The sequence below is a fragment of the Echinops telfairi genome, unplaced genomic scaffold (assembly GCF_000313985.2).
Source record: "Echinops telfairi isolate 266 unplaced genomic scaffold, ASM31398v2 ScPeMD7_2;HRSCAF=8, whole genome shotgun sequence".
Taxonomy (NCBI): domain Eukaryota; kingdom Metazoa; phylum Chordata; class Mammalia; order Afrosoricida; family Tenrecidae; genus Echinops; species Echinops telfairi.
In genome coordinates, this window is record NW_022103898.1 from 11,808,258 (window position 1) to 11,823,421 (window position 15,164).

General features: G+C 50.0%; 1 protein-coding gene across 1 annotated transcript; it reads right to left on the minus strand.

Annotated features, from left to right (window-relative positions):
• Positions 1-650: 650 nt before the first annotated feature.
• Positions 651-8,841, minus strand: PMM1 (phosphomannomutase 1). Its single transcript, XM_045292048.1, has 5 exons — positions 8,728-8,841; positions 2,916-3,033; positions 1,884-1,960; positions 1,239-1,330; positions 651-1,085 (listed from the first exon to the last, which is right to left on the minus strand). Exons 1-5 carry the CDS (start codon positions 8,812-8,814, stop codon positions 869-871), a joined length of 591 nt encoding a protein of 196 aa, XP_045147983.1. The 5' UTR covers positions 8,815-8,841; the 3' UTR covers positions 651-868.
• Between the last annotated feature and the right edge of the window lie 6,323 nt (positions 8,842-15,164).

Here is a 15,164-nt window from a genome sequence, read left to right on the forward strand (position 1 = left end):
AGAAGGCAGAAGGAGAAGGCCTGGTGGGTCAGAGCAGTCCAGTCCGAGACCCAGCCCCTGTGTGCCCTCGGCTGGTGTGCTGACTGATGGGGGGCAGAGGCTTGGAGCTTGCCAGTCCAACCCCACCCTCCTGCAGTCCAAGCAACAGCAAAGGCTCAGCGGGCCCCAATGCTGTGAACTCCGCGGGCACCATCCCTTCCCTCCCTCAGGGTGTGGACTGAAGCAGTGTCATGTCCGGAGACAGAGGTGGTATCTGGGCACAGGTCGGGAACGTGCACTTCCCTCCAGCACCACAGGGGGGCAGGCAGACTCTGGGAAGACACCAGCAGGCAGGGGTGGGGTGGGGCAGGGTGCCTGTGGGCCTGCCTTAGGGAGGCCCTGAGAGTTAGGCCCCCCACCCTCAAAAAGGCTCATTCCACAGATGAGAAGATGGAGGCACCGTGGCAGTGCCACCTGTCCCAGGGCACTCAGCAAACACGAGGTGGAGCTGGGACTGGGGACCACACAGGTTGGGTGGGGTGGGGGCTTTCTGCTCCCCTGGAGGCATAATGGTTATACATTGCACTGTTAGCTGCAAGGTCAAAGCCACCAGCTCCTCTAAGGGAGAAAGACGAGGCTCATCAACTCAGTCTCAGACCCACAGGGGCCAGCTCTACCTGTCCTGGAGCCGTCAGGCCACGGCGGTGACACCACGTAGTGCGTGTGGCTTATTCTGCAGTCACGTGGGAAAGACACAGGGCACAGGGTAGGGTGCAGTGAGCTGGGAGGCTCCGGGAAGCATGGGGGGTGGGGGGGTAGGTGAACCCCTCAGGGAAACAACAGGGAGAGGTGTGTGACCCTTGTCAGGAAGCTGTTCCCTCCGTGAGCCTCAGTTTCCACGGCCCCACATAGGGGAGTCATGTGAGCCTGCCATTCCTTCAAAACCCACTTCTTGTTCCCCAGGCCTAAGGCTGTGTGGCGGGCCGAGGCCAGGAGGAGGGGTCACCTTGTCCAGCTCTGAGAACTCGATGCGCTCCTCCAGGGTGCAGCTCCGGCCGATGGGGGAGACGTTCAGCATGCCATTCCGGAACTCAATGAAGGTTCCCCTGGTGGGGTCAGGGTGGCAGCCAGAATGAGGACCACCCTGTGTTTGCACCATCCCCCCTTCTGGGACAGGGACCCACCCACCAAGCCAGGGGCTCGCCCCCCCCCCCCCTCTGCCCTCCATGGAAGGGTGGGCCAAGCGGGAGGGCGCTCACCGTTTCTTGGGCAGCCTGAGCAGGGCCATGTAGCTGAGGCAGAAGTTGATTAAGTCCTGCAGCAGCTCCTCCCCCAGGTGGTTCTGGATAGTCTGGGAAGGGACCCAGGTGTGCTCCCTTAGGAACAGAGCTGGGCTGCCTGAACCCTGGGACGCCAAGGCGCCCCTCCCCACCACCGGGGCAGCACAGGTGAGGGGAGCAGCAGACCCCCAGGGCACAGGGGCACCATGTGTGATGTCTTGGGGCCTCAGGGAATTGCTGGGACTCCAAGCTTTGTGGTTTGGGCTGGAGTTTGTGGTGAATTCTAACTGGCCTGTGTTGGTTTTTTCCTGGCTGGGTGGCAGTAGGGGAGAGTTGGGCTGGAAGTTAGGCCATTAAGGCACCTTTTATTCAAATGAGTTAAGAAAAGGGGAATTCAATAGAGCCATCGGTGAAGAGTGGGCTGAGAATGATTAGGATTTTTATGATTTGAGTCTAAGTTGTGGCAGTTTCGTTCAAAGTATTAGTTTGTCATTTGTAAATCAGAAGAACAGGAAGAGACTCAAGAGTAAGCAGACGAGACCAGCAGCCGGGATCACCTACGCTGCGTGAACAGGGTAGGTGGCCTGCTTGGGCTGGGCCCCCCGGCTCCCAGGGGGCACTGACCTGCTTGGAGAGCAGCTGTCCATGCTTATACTGCACCGTCCCATTCTCAGCAAACACGTAGTCAAACTTCTCGATGACTTCAGGGCCCAGGGAGCCAGGGGAGAGGGACAGAGACCGTGAGCTGTCTGACTGGGACCCCCAAGCCAAACACACCCACACAGCAGTCGGGGGTCAATTCTGGAGCTCGGGGACCCCACGTGTGCACAGTAGACCTCCCTCGGGTTCCCTGGCTGTGACCTTTCATAAATGGATTTCCAGGCCTTTCTTCGATGATGCCTCTGGCTGGGGTTAAACTCTCAACCTTTTGGTTAGAAGCCAAGTGCTTAACCATTTGCACCATCCCACCAACAGGGGGGATGGAGCTCATGCTCTGGGGCTTAGCATTCAGAGTCCACTGGCTCCACCCTGAACTACTTTCTGCATCTCCTCTCCCCTCTCCCCCGTAGTTCTATCTGCTCACACCCAAACCAGTCACACCCCCTGGCCTTTTGCTCACCCAGGTCCTTCTACCCCAAAATGCCCTCCTGGGGAGGGACCACAGGTCCCTGCATCCTCCAAGAACTGGCGCCCTCCTCTGGAAGCCTTCCTGGACTTCCCAGCATAAGGTGCCGTTCTCCACTTTGTGCTCCACCGCTACCCTGTCCTGGGGCTTCGGTGGACACTCTGTTCCCACAGTGAGGTTCTCACTGGGCCCGCTGAAGGGGGCTTTGGCTGGAGGGAGCAGGAGGGCGTGCAGGGAACACAGGCAGGCACTCCCATGCACGTGGACTGTGTGGGGTGCTGGAAAGGAGACAGGACTTGTTTTGGAGATGAGCTTGGGTAGTGTCAGCTTTGTTCCCTGCTGCTTCTCCAGAGCCTAGCATGGAGCCAGACTCCTAGTAGGTGCTCAGTGTTGTTGAATGAGAGAGGCTGAGCCCTGTCCCCCACTCCCTCTGACCCACAGAAGCAGGGCTGCTCCAGGGATCCCCCCAATCCCCCAGTGGCTCCCACACCCCATGCCCCCGGCTGCTGTTCTGTCCGGCCCCTTCCTACCTTCATCCCCTTCACCCAGCTGCTCAGCGATCTTGGAGTAGTCAGAGCCGCCCACCACACCGATCTGCACTCGGCTCCGCAGCTTCTGCAGGAAGGTGGCCACCTCCGGGTCGATTTTCTTGGGGGGTGGGGGAGGCACAAGATCCCACATCAGCATGTCTCTGACCTCTACTTGGTCCTCTGAACCCAGGGATCCCGTTCCTCCGGCCTCAGTCAATGCATGGCCTGGAGCCCAGACCCCTGGATTCAAAAATGGGCTCAAGTCCCTGACTAGATGACCTGGAACAAATGGCTTAGCCTTTCTGGGCCCGTTTTCTCATCTGTAAAATGGGTGTCACAATAGAAACCACTTGGAAGAGGGGGTCAGGATTTAATGAGATGAGGATCCAGAGAGCTCAGAAATGAATAAGCAATTAACCAGGGAGTAAGCCAAAACACCACAGGCTCTGGACAAATGAACCAGCGAACTAAGGAAGCCCAAAGAAATTCTTTGAATTATGATGCTGGCAAAGAACATTGACACCTGTTTTGCCATCAGGGCATAGCATAAGTCACTCCACAAGAGAAGGACTGGGGTTTCTACTGTGGTGGTAAAGAGTTCTGGTCTCGGGAACTCGACAGGGGCAGATCTACCCTGCCCTCTGGTCACTACGAGTCAGCATCCACTCAAAGGCCCTGAGTTGGTTGGTTGCTCTTGGAAGAAGTACAGCCAGAATACTGCTCAGAAGTGGGATGACAAGACTTCCTCTCGGGTACTTTGAAGGTGTTAGCAGAGGCATCAGTCCCTAGAGGAGGACGTCGTGCTTTGTAAGGTTGAGAGGAAGGACCCCAAGGCGATGGGTTAACACAGCAGCTGCAGCAACGGGCTCACCCGTAGCCAGGATTTGAGGAAGGTGCAGGCCAGGCCAGGCCAGTGTCTTGTTGTTGGACTCAGGGTGGCGATGAGTCAGAACTGCCTGCCTGCCACCCAATGACACAATAACAAAAGCCAAACACCGGTCACACCTGTCGTGTCAAAGCAGAGCTGTGTGCCATGGTGTTCTCAGTGGTTGACGTTCAGGAAGTAGACTGCCAGGCCTTTATGCTGAAGCACCTCTGGATAAACTTGAACCCCCGCAAAAGAGTTAGCACCACCCTGCAGGTAGGAAGGAATCTGCTGTTACTACCGCCCCTGTTTAGACATTCAAGGGAGCAAGACATTAAGATGACAGTCTCGTGGGCATGCAAGGATGGGGACCGCAGGACCTCTTGGAGGCCGCTGAAGGTAGTTGGGCAAGAGTGACTAAAGTGGAAATGGACAAATGGATTCCTCGCATGGGAATTCTCTTGCCCAGGTGTCTGTGGAAGTTCACAGGAGGTATGGTTTATCAGGAGCTAACACCTACAACCAATTTAAATGCTGTCAATTGGTGTTCTGCCTCCTGCCAGCATGCCCCCCACCCAAAAAAAAGTGGGGATACTACCTCTTTATCCCTGAGCATGTAACCTCATTTGAAGGTAATCTCATTTTGGGAAAAACATTGGCTGGTCTTTGTTGTGTTAATGAGGCCATCTCAGTACAGGGCTTGTCTCAAACCCAAGGACTTTTGAGATATAAAAAGAACAGATGTCACAGAGAGAAGGGAGTGCAAATGGGGCTGGGTGAATGGGTGGGGATGCCCCAGAGGCGTGCCAAAGAAGTGCAGAAAGTCAGGACTAGCAGAGCTGTGATCAAGATTCTGTCCAGAGTAAACAGAGGACACCTTCCCCTGGAGCCTCCATCTATGGGAATCAATTCTCTCCTTATTGCCAGTTTCCAAAGCACTCAAAAACTAGGAAGGTGGAAATGACCCAGGGGTGCAGTGGAATAAGCATTAGGCTGCAAGGTCTGAAGTTCAAATCCACCAGCCACTCAGTGGGAGAAAATGAGGCTGCCTGCTCCTGCAAAAGATGTCACTTTTGAAGCCCTAAGGAGTTCTACTCTGTAGGGCTGCTGTGATCAGAACCAACCTGATGACCACGAATTGAGTTTTGTTGGCTTGTGAGGATTACAACAAAAAGGCCCAGTGGTGCAGCCCCTGGCTGCTTAAAGGTTGGGGGTCTACCCCCACCAGCCACTCTGCAGGGAAAAAAAATCCCTGAAGATCGATGCCCTTAAAGACTTCATAGCCTAGCAGACACTCTGGGGAAGTTCAACCCTGTGAGACCAATGCGTCAGAAGGGGTTAGAAGGCAGGCACCACCACCACCGCCCTTCCAACATGGAAGAGTCCAAAACACACTGAATTGTCAAAAGTTGGAGGATATATATATATATATATATATATATATATATGAAACAAAGACTTCTCCCAAGTTGTCGCCCCCAAATATATGTCAAACAGCTGCTTGGGAATGACTACACACTTGGAGGTGATCAGGAGTAGCCATCTAGAGCAAGCAGACACCACTGTTTATCCCACAACAGGTAGGCCCACTCCCTTCTGATAAGGATAGTAGTTGTCTGTTTCCTTGTAGGAGACACCAGAGGTCAAACCCGCCCAAGGATGACCAAGGTTAGACTGCCGTTATGAATCTAGGGTCCGCCCATCTTGTCACATGTATACACCCCTAGCCCTGCCCATTCCTATGGGCACACCCCTAGCTTATCCCCTTCCTGTCACGCTTATGCCTATCATACATCCCCTTCCTACAATGTGTATGCCTATTGTACTGCCCCTTCCTGTGACGTGTGGTTACCTGTAATCATGTCCCCCTAATAAGATATAACCGTGAGTTAGCAATACAGTGGGGGCTCTCCTGCTCTTGTGGCCTGGCTCCCCCGACGACGACCAAGCGGGTCTGAGGTGAGCAGGCTACCATGAATTGTCTGACTCCATTATTCCGATCTCTCCTCTACCCCTCATACTCTACGACTTTACTTATTATCGCTGTGCAATTGCACCTACCGGACCTGTGATGATTTGTTGGGGACTCTCCTTGCCCCACACATATACAGCATAATACGACTCATTAAAGTAAAAGATGGTGAGCGGTCTTTAAGTTATTATTACAGCCATTGGTCTCATCTCTCCTTGTCCAGAGCATAGATAGAAGAAACCAAAGCCCCCAGGAAAGGACTTGTCCAAAGGGCCAATGGAGCACAATGAACCTGTCTTTACTACCCTGAGAGCAGCAGAACCACCGACCCAGAGCTTGCACTGGGATGACAGTAGAACGGAGCCAGAGAGAAAAGACAAGGGCGGAGCAAAATCCAAATTCATAAAAAGACCAGACTTGGTTTAAAGTCTTGTCTGAAAACAAGCACACAACTAAGTGAGGTATCAGCTAATTCCAAGCAGAAGCACATCAGCCTGTGTGATCCAAGGATTGTAGACAATAAAATACAAATATGGAGGAGGGAACAGTATTAGAGCACCCAGTTTTCCAGAAGGCTAGGGATGACAGTGAGACCAAAATCCACTTGTAACGTCTCCACGTGGAGTAAGCCCCTGGTAAATTAATGCAAATATAGTTTAAATTAAAATGATAATGTTGGAAATTCACTGCCATGCAGTCAATGCTGACTCATAGCGACCCCTGTGGGTTTCCAAGACATAGCCACTATACCACCAGGGCTCCCATGAGCCACTAGCATTGTTTATCCAAGCCTTTTAGACTAGCTAAGGGCCCTCTGGACTCCTTTTCCAAAGTATCCCATTCAATAAACCTTTTCTGTTCAACCCTTTAAAAAATGATTATGTTAATACCTTATCATTGTACTCCCTTTTAAAATTATTTTAATTGGCGTAAAATTCATATATCATACAATTCAATAGTTCAGTCATATGAACTACATTTGTCCTCCCCTTTGACCCATTTAAAATGTGTTCTCCTTTATAATATTTTCTGCTTTCTTTTCCACTGAGGTTTTTCTATTTTGTTGGTGGTGGTATTTTTTCGATATGAAGTCACAGGCCAGGAAAATCTATGGAGGCAGTACCTGGATTAATACTTTCTTAAGGTTATAGCAGGAGAGACTGGGGGGAAAAGAGGAGCTAATAACAATGAGTACAAGAAAAGAAAGGTGCTAAAATTGATGGTAATGATGGGTGCACAACTCTTAAATATAATTAAACTGTTGAATTGTACACTGTGCACAACTGATCATATTAAAAAAAGAAAAGTAAAAGTCAATAAAGCTGATTACCCTGTAAAAACAAAAACACAACCATACTTAGTGGTCTGATCAGAGTCTGGTGAAACCTCGGAGATGCCCTTCTCCCTTAGAAAGCACCTCCTCCTTCCCAGAGGCCAAGTAAATGAGGCCTATAAAGTAAACACTATCAGATCAGCTATGAAGACCAGAAGGGCAGCAATTTCCCCAAAGCAAAGAAAAGGCAGAAAGGATGGGAAACTGGGTAAATAGATATCAAGCCTGGGGGGATGGGGAGAAGGCTGACCTTTGTAGAGATGCAATCAAGGTAACAGAACAAGTGGGACAGATATTGCTCCAACTCTCATTGAAACCACAATATTCAAAGTAGTAAGGAAAGAAATGAATGAAAGAATCAGAAAAGGCCAAGAAATGGTATCCCAAACAGCGCTGAATATTCTCTCTGGGGCCAAGAGATCCAGGTGAAGGTCTGGAGGGTTGGAGCCACGTCACACCATGCCCTGGGCTGAGGAGGGGGCCCCCGCCTGGGCCTGTGGCAGGGACTTTAACCTGTTTTGTTTTCTTTCTTTACCTGGAGAATGTACTTGTGAGTAAGTGCATAATTAAAATTTAACTTTTAAAAGCCCTGGGCGCAGGGCTGATCTGTGGATTGTTGTGACTGGAGTGAAGGGCAAGGCAGGGAGAGGCAGAAAGTGGGCTTGCTCTGCCGCCCTCACTCAATCCACCCCTGTCTGGGTCTTCTTGGTCCCTGGGGGCTGGGGGCCCAGGCCAATTTGACTTCTCCAGGAGTCCCCTGGCCATCCCGGAGGTTGGGGTGGGGTGTGGCCCTTAGGCCAAGTAACCCAGTATCCCCAGCTCTGGCCCCTGGAGCACTCTGTGGGTCTGTGGCTGAATATTGGCTACAGCAGGGCAGACATGAGATGCCTGCAGGGGAGCGTGGGTGTGGGTCCCGTCTAAGGTGGGCCCAAAAGGAAGGAGGCTGGGCCTTGGAGAGCAGGAGTTGGGAGTTCACCCGGAACACGGACCCCCCACCGTTGTGTCTGACCTCTGGGTCCTCTCAGACCAGCCTCAGCCAGGCCCTCTCCTGTCCAGTGGGCGGAGGCCACGACCTCACTCCGGATCTCCAGGAGACATGGTCACACAGGACTGGGTGCGGAGGGGCCTGGGGAAGCCAGTCCCAGGCACAGCCCTGCAAGACTCTAGGTAGGAGAGCACCAAGACCCCCTGCCCTCCCACCAGATGGCTATTCTGATGTTTGTTTAAGTGGGAGCCCAGCCCTTCTTGGAACCCAGGGTCCCGATGCAGCTCTGGGCTGATGGTGTGTCCAAGGGCTGTAACGGCGTGGTAACCACCGCGGGGCAGGCAGGAAGGAGGGTTCCGGGTCAGGCCCCAGCCTCTGGGAGCAAGGGGAGCCGGGGCCCCGATCGCAGCCGCCTACAGAACCGGATCTAGCCCACTTGCCTCAGGCAGAACGTGGGAATAGACGCGCAGGGGGCGGTGGCGTGGGGGACTGGGTCCCCATCATTCGCGGCGGGCGGCCGTGGAGTGTCAAGGCCTGGGTACCGCTGCATCCCACCTTCCCGGGCTGGCCGGGGCTCACGCCGCAGCAGCGCCCACTTTGGGGCTGGAAGTGTCCGCGTGCCACTCCCGAGGGCGCTTGCCAGTGTCGGGATCCTACCTGACGAGCCGGCGTGAGCGTTCCGTCCACGTCAAACAGGCAAAGGACGCGCTCCTTCTTGCGGGCGCCCTCCGTGGTGACCGCCATGGCTGCAGCTTTGCGCGTCTGGGGCGAAGTCGTAGGCTGCCGCCACCGGAGCCCGGAGAAAAGGCAGAAAGGCGGGGCGGGGCTGAGGGTGGGGCCCTCCAGAGCAGGGTCTGAAGGCTGGGCCTGATTGGACGAATCGACCCAAGGGCGTGTCCAGGGCGTGAGCTCGGCTGCCAGAGGGACCCGGACCGGGCAGGGGCGGGTTTGAAACAATTGACAAACATGGCTCTGATTGGACCTGGCCGAGATGGGCGTGTCCTAGGGCGTGGCAGATCCCGGTAGGTATGGTTTGATTGGCCCACAACTGATTGGGCGGGGTCTGGACTTGTGCTTGGCGGGAAGGGAGGGACCAAACTCGGAAAATAGGGGTCGGGCCACAATTGGGCGGCCGGGTTGTCTTGATGGGACCCGACCTAAGGGCCTGGACTGAGCCCGCCCCTCAAACCCGCAGTGCAGGGCCGGATGGGGCGGGGGCGGGACTCAGAGATCTTGGACGGCAGGCCCTGGATTCTCCTTGTCTGTCATCGATCCCTCCATGATTCCGTCCCCTCCCATTAAACCCTCTGCTCTGTGAGCTACAGTCCCCAGTCCATGTTCAACACCTCTTGATGCTCACAACTGTTGCTATGTTGGAGCCCATTGTTGCAGCCCCTGTGTGAATTAATCTCCCGTAGGGTCTTGTTCTTTCTTGTTTTGATCTCTACCAAACATGGCATCCTTCTCCAGGGACTCGAAACTCCTGCCACTGAGTCAATGCTGACTCATAGCGACCCCCTCCCCACCCCTCCCGTTGGGTTTCTGAGACTGTAACTGTTTACAGGAGTGGAAAGCCCAGTCTTTCTCCGCCGGGCTGCTGGTGGCCGACCAGGCAATCCGTGTGACCCCATCTCGACATCCTGGCTTCTAAGGAGCGTGGCGGCAGTACCTCTTCCAAAACATATTTGCTTATCCTTCTGGTCGTCCGTTGTATATTGAACAGTCTTCTCCAACACGGTATTTCAAACGCACAAATCCTTCAGGGGTCATGTTTCCGTTGTGCAGCTTATATAAAGCGACTGAGAATATAGTCACTTGGATCTGGTGCGCCTTAGTCGGCTTTGCTTTTTGCCACTTTAAAGAAAACCATTACAGCACATTTGTCCAATGCAATTGTTCTGGTTCGGTGCCATCGAGCCAGATCTGACCCACAGCGACCCTCTGCACAACAGAAGGAAACACTGCCGGCGGCACCATCCTCACCACCGTCCCTGCGCTGATCAAGTAGCTCATGGTTGCAGCCCCTGTGTCCGTCCATCTCACCGCGGCCTGCCTCTTTCCCTAATAAGTCTCCTCTGATTTCGGGAAGCGCAGTGGTTTCATCTGCTTACTGCAGGTTGCTAATGACTCTCTAATTCTGATGCTGTGTTCTTCCCATAGTCCAGGGTTTGGCATCACTGGCTGAGCATACAGACTGAATAGGTATGGTGAAAGTGTGGAACCCTGACACACACCTTTGCACACCTTTCCTGATCTTAAGCCACATAGAGTCCCATTGGTATGTTTAAATGCCTTTGGACACGTTTCACATGAGCACATCTAAATGTTCTGGAATTCTTCTATTTGTTATCTCTGGTTTTTATGATCCTACCGTCAAATGTCTTTGCATAATCAATAAAATCCAGGTAAACATCTCTCTGGTATTCTCTGCTTTCAGCCAAGATCCATCCAACATCAGCAATGAGATCCCTCATTCTATGTTTTCTTCTGATTTTTTCTTGAATTTCCTGTGGTGCCCTGCTGCAACCATTCTTTGAATATCTTCAGCAAAATGTTCCTTGTTGTGATATTAATGATGTTGTTCGATAATTTCTGCACTCTGTTGGAATGGGCACAGATAAGGATTTATTCCCGTGGGTTGATCAAGTAGCTGTCTTCAAAATTTCTTGGGAAAGACAAGTGAGCACACTGAGCCTTATAATCATTTGTTGAAACATTTCAATTGGTATTTTGTCTACTCCTGGAGCCTTATTTTTTTGCTAATGCCTTTATTGCAGCTTGGACTTCGTTCAAAACTATATGCTACTTCTTAAATATTGAATGTTGATAAATTCTTTCTCTAGTTTGCTGAAAGAGAAAGATTTATTGTTTCCAGGTGAAAGCAATTATTTTGGGTACAATGACCCCATATATTCCCTCCTTTGTTGCTTATGGCATCCTTCACATTGCGCCCATGATGTTGTGCCATCCAGTTAGTTCGGACCCACAGCGGTGCTACGCGCAACAAAACGAAACTCTGGGGGGGGCGGGGGGGACTGGGAACCAGGAAGAGAGTGTATGTGGACACACTCTCGAGGAGTCTGCGAGGCCGGGACTTCCGGTGGAGGAGACCTTCCGGTTCAGACGTTGGAGATGCATTCCAGTCACAGTCTCCTAGCTAAAAGTCATTCCCCACGATGTCCTCATAATAAGGTCAATCTTAAAGTGCTTGCAGGCACAATGCTACTGCTTATCTATGCTAAGAAGGTTAGCTGCTTGAAGGCTATCTGCCATGAGAAGCACTCAGATCCTATTGACTGTCCCACCCTAAGTAGGACCTACCAGTACTCCCTTCTGATAAGGATCATAGATTATTCCCCGGGAGAAGAGTTCAAAGACACCTAAGATCTAGTCAGCTTGGAGATGACCAAGGTTAGGCTGCCATCTTGACTCTAGAATCCTATGGATGTCTTTCTCAGGTACTGGTCTCTCTGGACATGTTCAAAGAATGTGAGACAGGCTTGCCATCCTTCTAAAGAGAACTCTAGTCGTACATCATCCAAGATAGATTGGTTTGCCCTTTTAGCAGTCCATGGTACTTTCAATATTCTTTTCAAGTGCCGCAATTCACATGCACTTATTCTTCTTCAGGTTTCCTGATTCAATATCCAACTTTCACATGGATATGAAGCAAAGGAAAATGCCATTGCTTGGGTCAGGCCTACCTCAGTCCTCCAAGTAACATCTTTATTCTTCAATCCTTTAAAGAGGTCTTGAGCAGCAGATTTTCTTAATGCAATATATCTTTTGATCTCTTGACTGTTGCTTCCATGAGCATTGATTGTGGACCCAAACCAGTCAAAATCCTTGACAACTTCAACCTTTTCTCCATGTATCATGAGGTTACCTACTGGTCCAGTGGTGAGGATTTTGGACTTCCTGACATTGAGTTGGAACCTATACTATTGGTTGCAACCCTTGATCTTCACCAGCAGGTGCTTCAAGTCTTCTTCACTTTCAGCAAGCAAGGTCACATCATTTGCATATCGCAGGTGGTTCATAAGCCTTCCTCCAAGCCTAATGCCACACTCTTCTTCGCAGAATCCAGCTTCTCTGATGATTTTCTCGGCACACAGACTGACTAAGTATGGTGAGAGGATACAAGCCTGATGCACACCTTTTGTAATTTTAAAATACTCCGTATCCCTCGTTCTGGTCGCATAACTGCCTCTTGACACATGTCCGAATTCCGCATGAGCACAGGGAAGTAGTCGGACATTTCCATTCTTCTCAGGGCTAGTCAGCTTCTCATGATCCACACCGTTGAATATCTTGGCGGAGTAAAAAAGCACACAAGTACACATCTTGCTGGTATTCTCTGCTTTCAGGGAAGATCCATCTGACACCAGCAACCATATCCTTTGCTCCACGTCCTCTTTGAAATCAGCCGGAGCTTCTGGCAGTTCCCTGTTAATATCCTGCTGCACCTGTTTGTGGAAGATCTTCAGTGAGATTTTTCTTGCATGTGATGTTGTTCTATAATTTGTGCATTCTATTGCGTCACCTTTATTTTGATGGATACAGATACATCTCTCCCAATCAGTTGGCCGAGTAAGCATCTTCCAAATTTCCTGGCATAGAAGAATAAATGCTTCATCAACTTGTTGAACCATTCAATTCACATTCCATTGATTCCTAGAGCCTTATTTTTTGGCTAATGCTTTCAGTGCAGCTTGAACTTCTCCCTTCAACACCACTACTTTTTGCTCATATGCCTCCTGAAATGGTAGGATGTTGACTTTTTTTTTTAATCTCTGTGTGTAAATCTTCTCTAAATGCTCCCTGCATGCATCCTTCAATATTTTTCCCATTAGAATCTTTTAGTCTTGCAACTCGGGGCTTGGAAGTTTTTCGAGCATTCTTTCAGTTTAAGATATGATGAGCATGTTCTTCCTTTTGGTTTTTCTAACTCAAGACTTTGCATATGTCATTATAGTACTTAACTTAGTCTTCTCAATCTGCCCTCTGAAGTATTTTATTCGGCTCTTTGACTTCATCATTTATTTCATTTGCTTTAGCTACTCTTCAATTAAGAGCAAGTCTCAGAGTCTCTTCTGACAGTCACTTGGATCTTTTCTTTCTTTTCTGTCTTTTTAATGACCTTTTGCTTTAATATTCTTCTTTTATTTTTTGCTTTGATATTCTTGGTGTCCTCCCACAGCTCATCAGGTCTTCTGTCATTAGTGTTCGAGGCAGCAGATCTGTTTTTGAGATGTTGTTCTAGAGAGTCAGCTGGGATAGACTCAAGGTTGTACTTTGTCTCTGACGGACTTGTTTTCATTTTCTTCAGCTTTAACCTGAACTTGCATCTGAGCAATTGGTGGTCTGTTCCACAGGCAGTCCGAGGCCTACTTCAGCTGCTGATATAGAGCTTCTCCATCACCTCTTTCCACAGTTGGAATCGATCCTATTTCTGTGTGTTCCATCTCAAGAAGTCCGAGTGGTGTTGAAAGATGGTATGTGCTGTGAACAAGTCTTGGGTTTGCAAAGTTCTGTCATGTGATCTCCAGCTTCCTTTCTCTCACCGACTCCCTTTGTCCCTGGAATCCGTCAATATTGGAACTTGAACTTGAATGTCTCCTTCAGTTCTTTCAGCTTGAGAAATGTCAACATTGTATTCCCTTTCCATTTGGGGTGGGTTTTTTGGGGGGGTGATAAAGGGCATCCTTGGTCTAGTTCTCATTCACTAGCCATTAGTTTTGCATCTACGCCCTGAATTATGTTGAGGAATTCTCCTTCTATTCCTATTTTGTTGAGCATTTCTATCAGGAAGGGGTGTTAGATTTTGTCCAATGCCTTTTCTTGGTCAACTGGTGTGACTGTGCTTTTCCTTTCTGATGTTTTATTTTGATTATTGCACCATTCTTGCATACTTTGCATTGACCCCCTTAGACATGATGCATTTTTTGGTAGGTTGCAGATTCTGTTTTTGTTTCAATATTAATGAGAGGTATTAACTCAAGTTCACTGCCATCAAGTCAATTCTGATTCATAGCGACCCTATAGGACAGGGTAAAACTGCTCCTGTGGGTTTTCAAGATAGTATCTATGGCAGTAGAAATCCTCGTCTGGTGGTTTCAAACTGCTGACCTTGTGGTTAGCAACCTAGTGTATAAGCACTGTACCACCTGGGCTCCTAATGAGGAGTATTAGTCTATTGTGGTTTTTTTGTAGTGATATCTTTGCTTGGTTTTAATATCAGGGTTATGCTAACCTCATAAAATGAATTTGGGAATATTCTATCCTTTTCTCTATTTGGGCATAATTTGAGTAGAGTTGGTGTGAACTCTTCTCTGAATGTTTGGTAGAATTCACCAATGAAGCTTCTGGGCCTGGACTTTTTCTGTTGTAGAGAAATTCTTATCTTATTCATTTATTTTAAAATCATTTCACTGGGGGCTCATACAACTCTTATCACAATCCATACATCCATTCATTGTGTCAAGCACTGTGGGAAACAGAAGGATTTCTCCCAAGTTGTCTCCCCCAAATATATGTCAAACTTTGCTGCTTGCAAATGCCTATACACTTGGAGGTCATCAGGAGTAGATCAGGGGTCATTTTCCCTAAGAGCTATCAGCCATCCAGAGCAAGCAGGCACCACTGTTTTTCCCACAACAAGTAGGACCCAATTCCTTCTGATAAGGATAGTAGTTGACTGTTTTCTTGTAGTAGACCCCAGAGAGGGCAAGCCCACCCAAGAATGGCCAAGGTTAGGTTGGCATCATGAATCTAGGGTCCGCCCATCTTGTCACATGTATACCTCTAGTTCCTCCCCTTCCTATTATGTGTACAGATCATCCCCTTCGTATGATGTGTATGCCTATTGTACTACCCCTTTCTGTGACCTGTGGTTACCTATAATCATACCCCCCCCCCCAAAGTAGATATAACCCTTGGCTAGCAATAAAACAGGTCCTCCAGCCTCCTGCTGGGTCTCCAGCTGGCTGCCGGGTCTCCACCCCATCTCACCTGGGCCCACGCTGTGCGAGGACCTGGCTGGTAAGATCATGGCCATCCAGGAGGTGAGCATGCTACCATGAAATGTGTCTGAC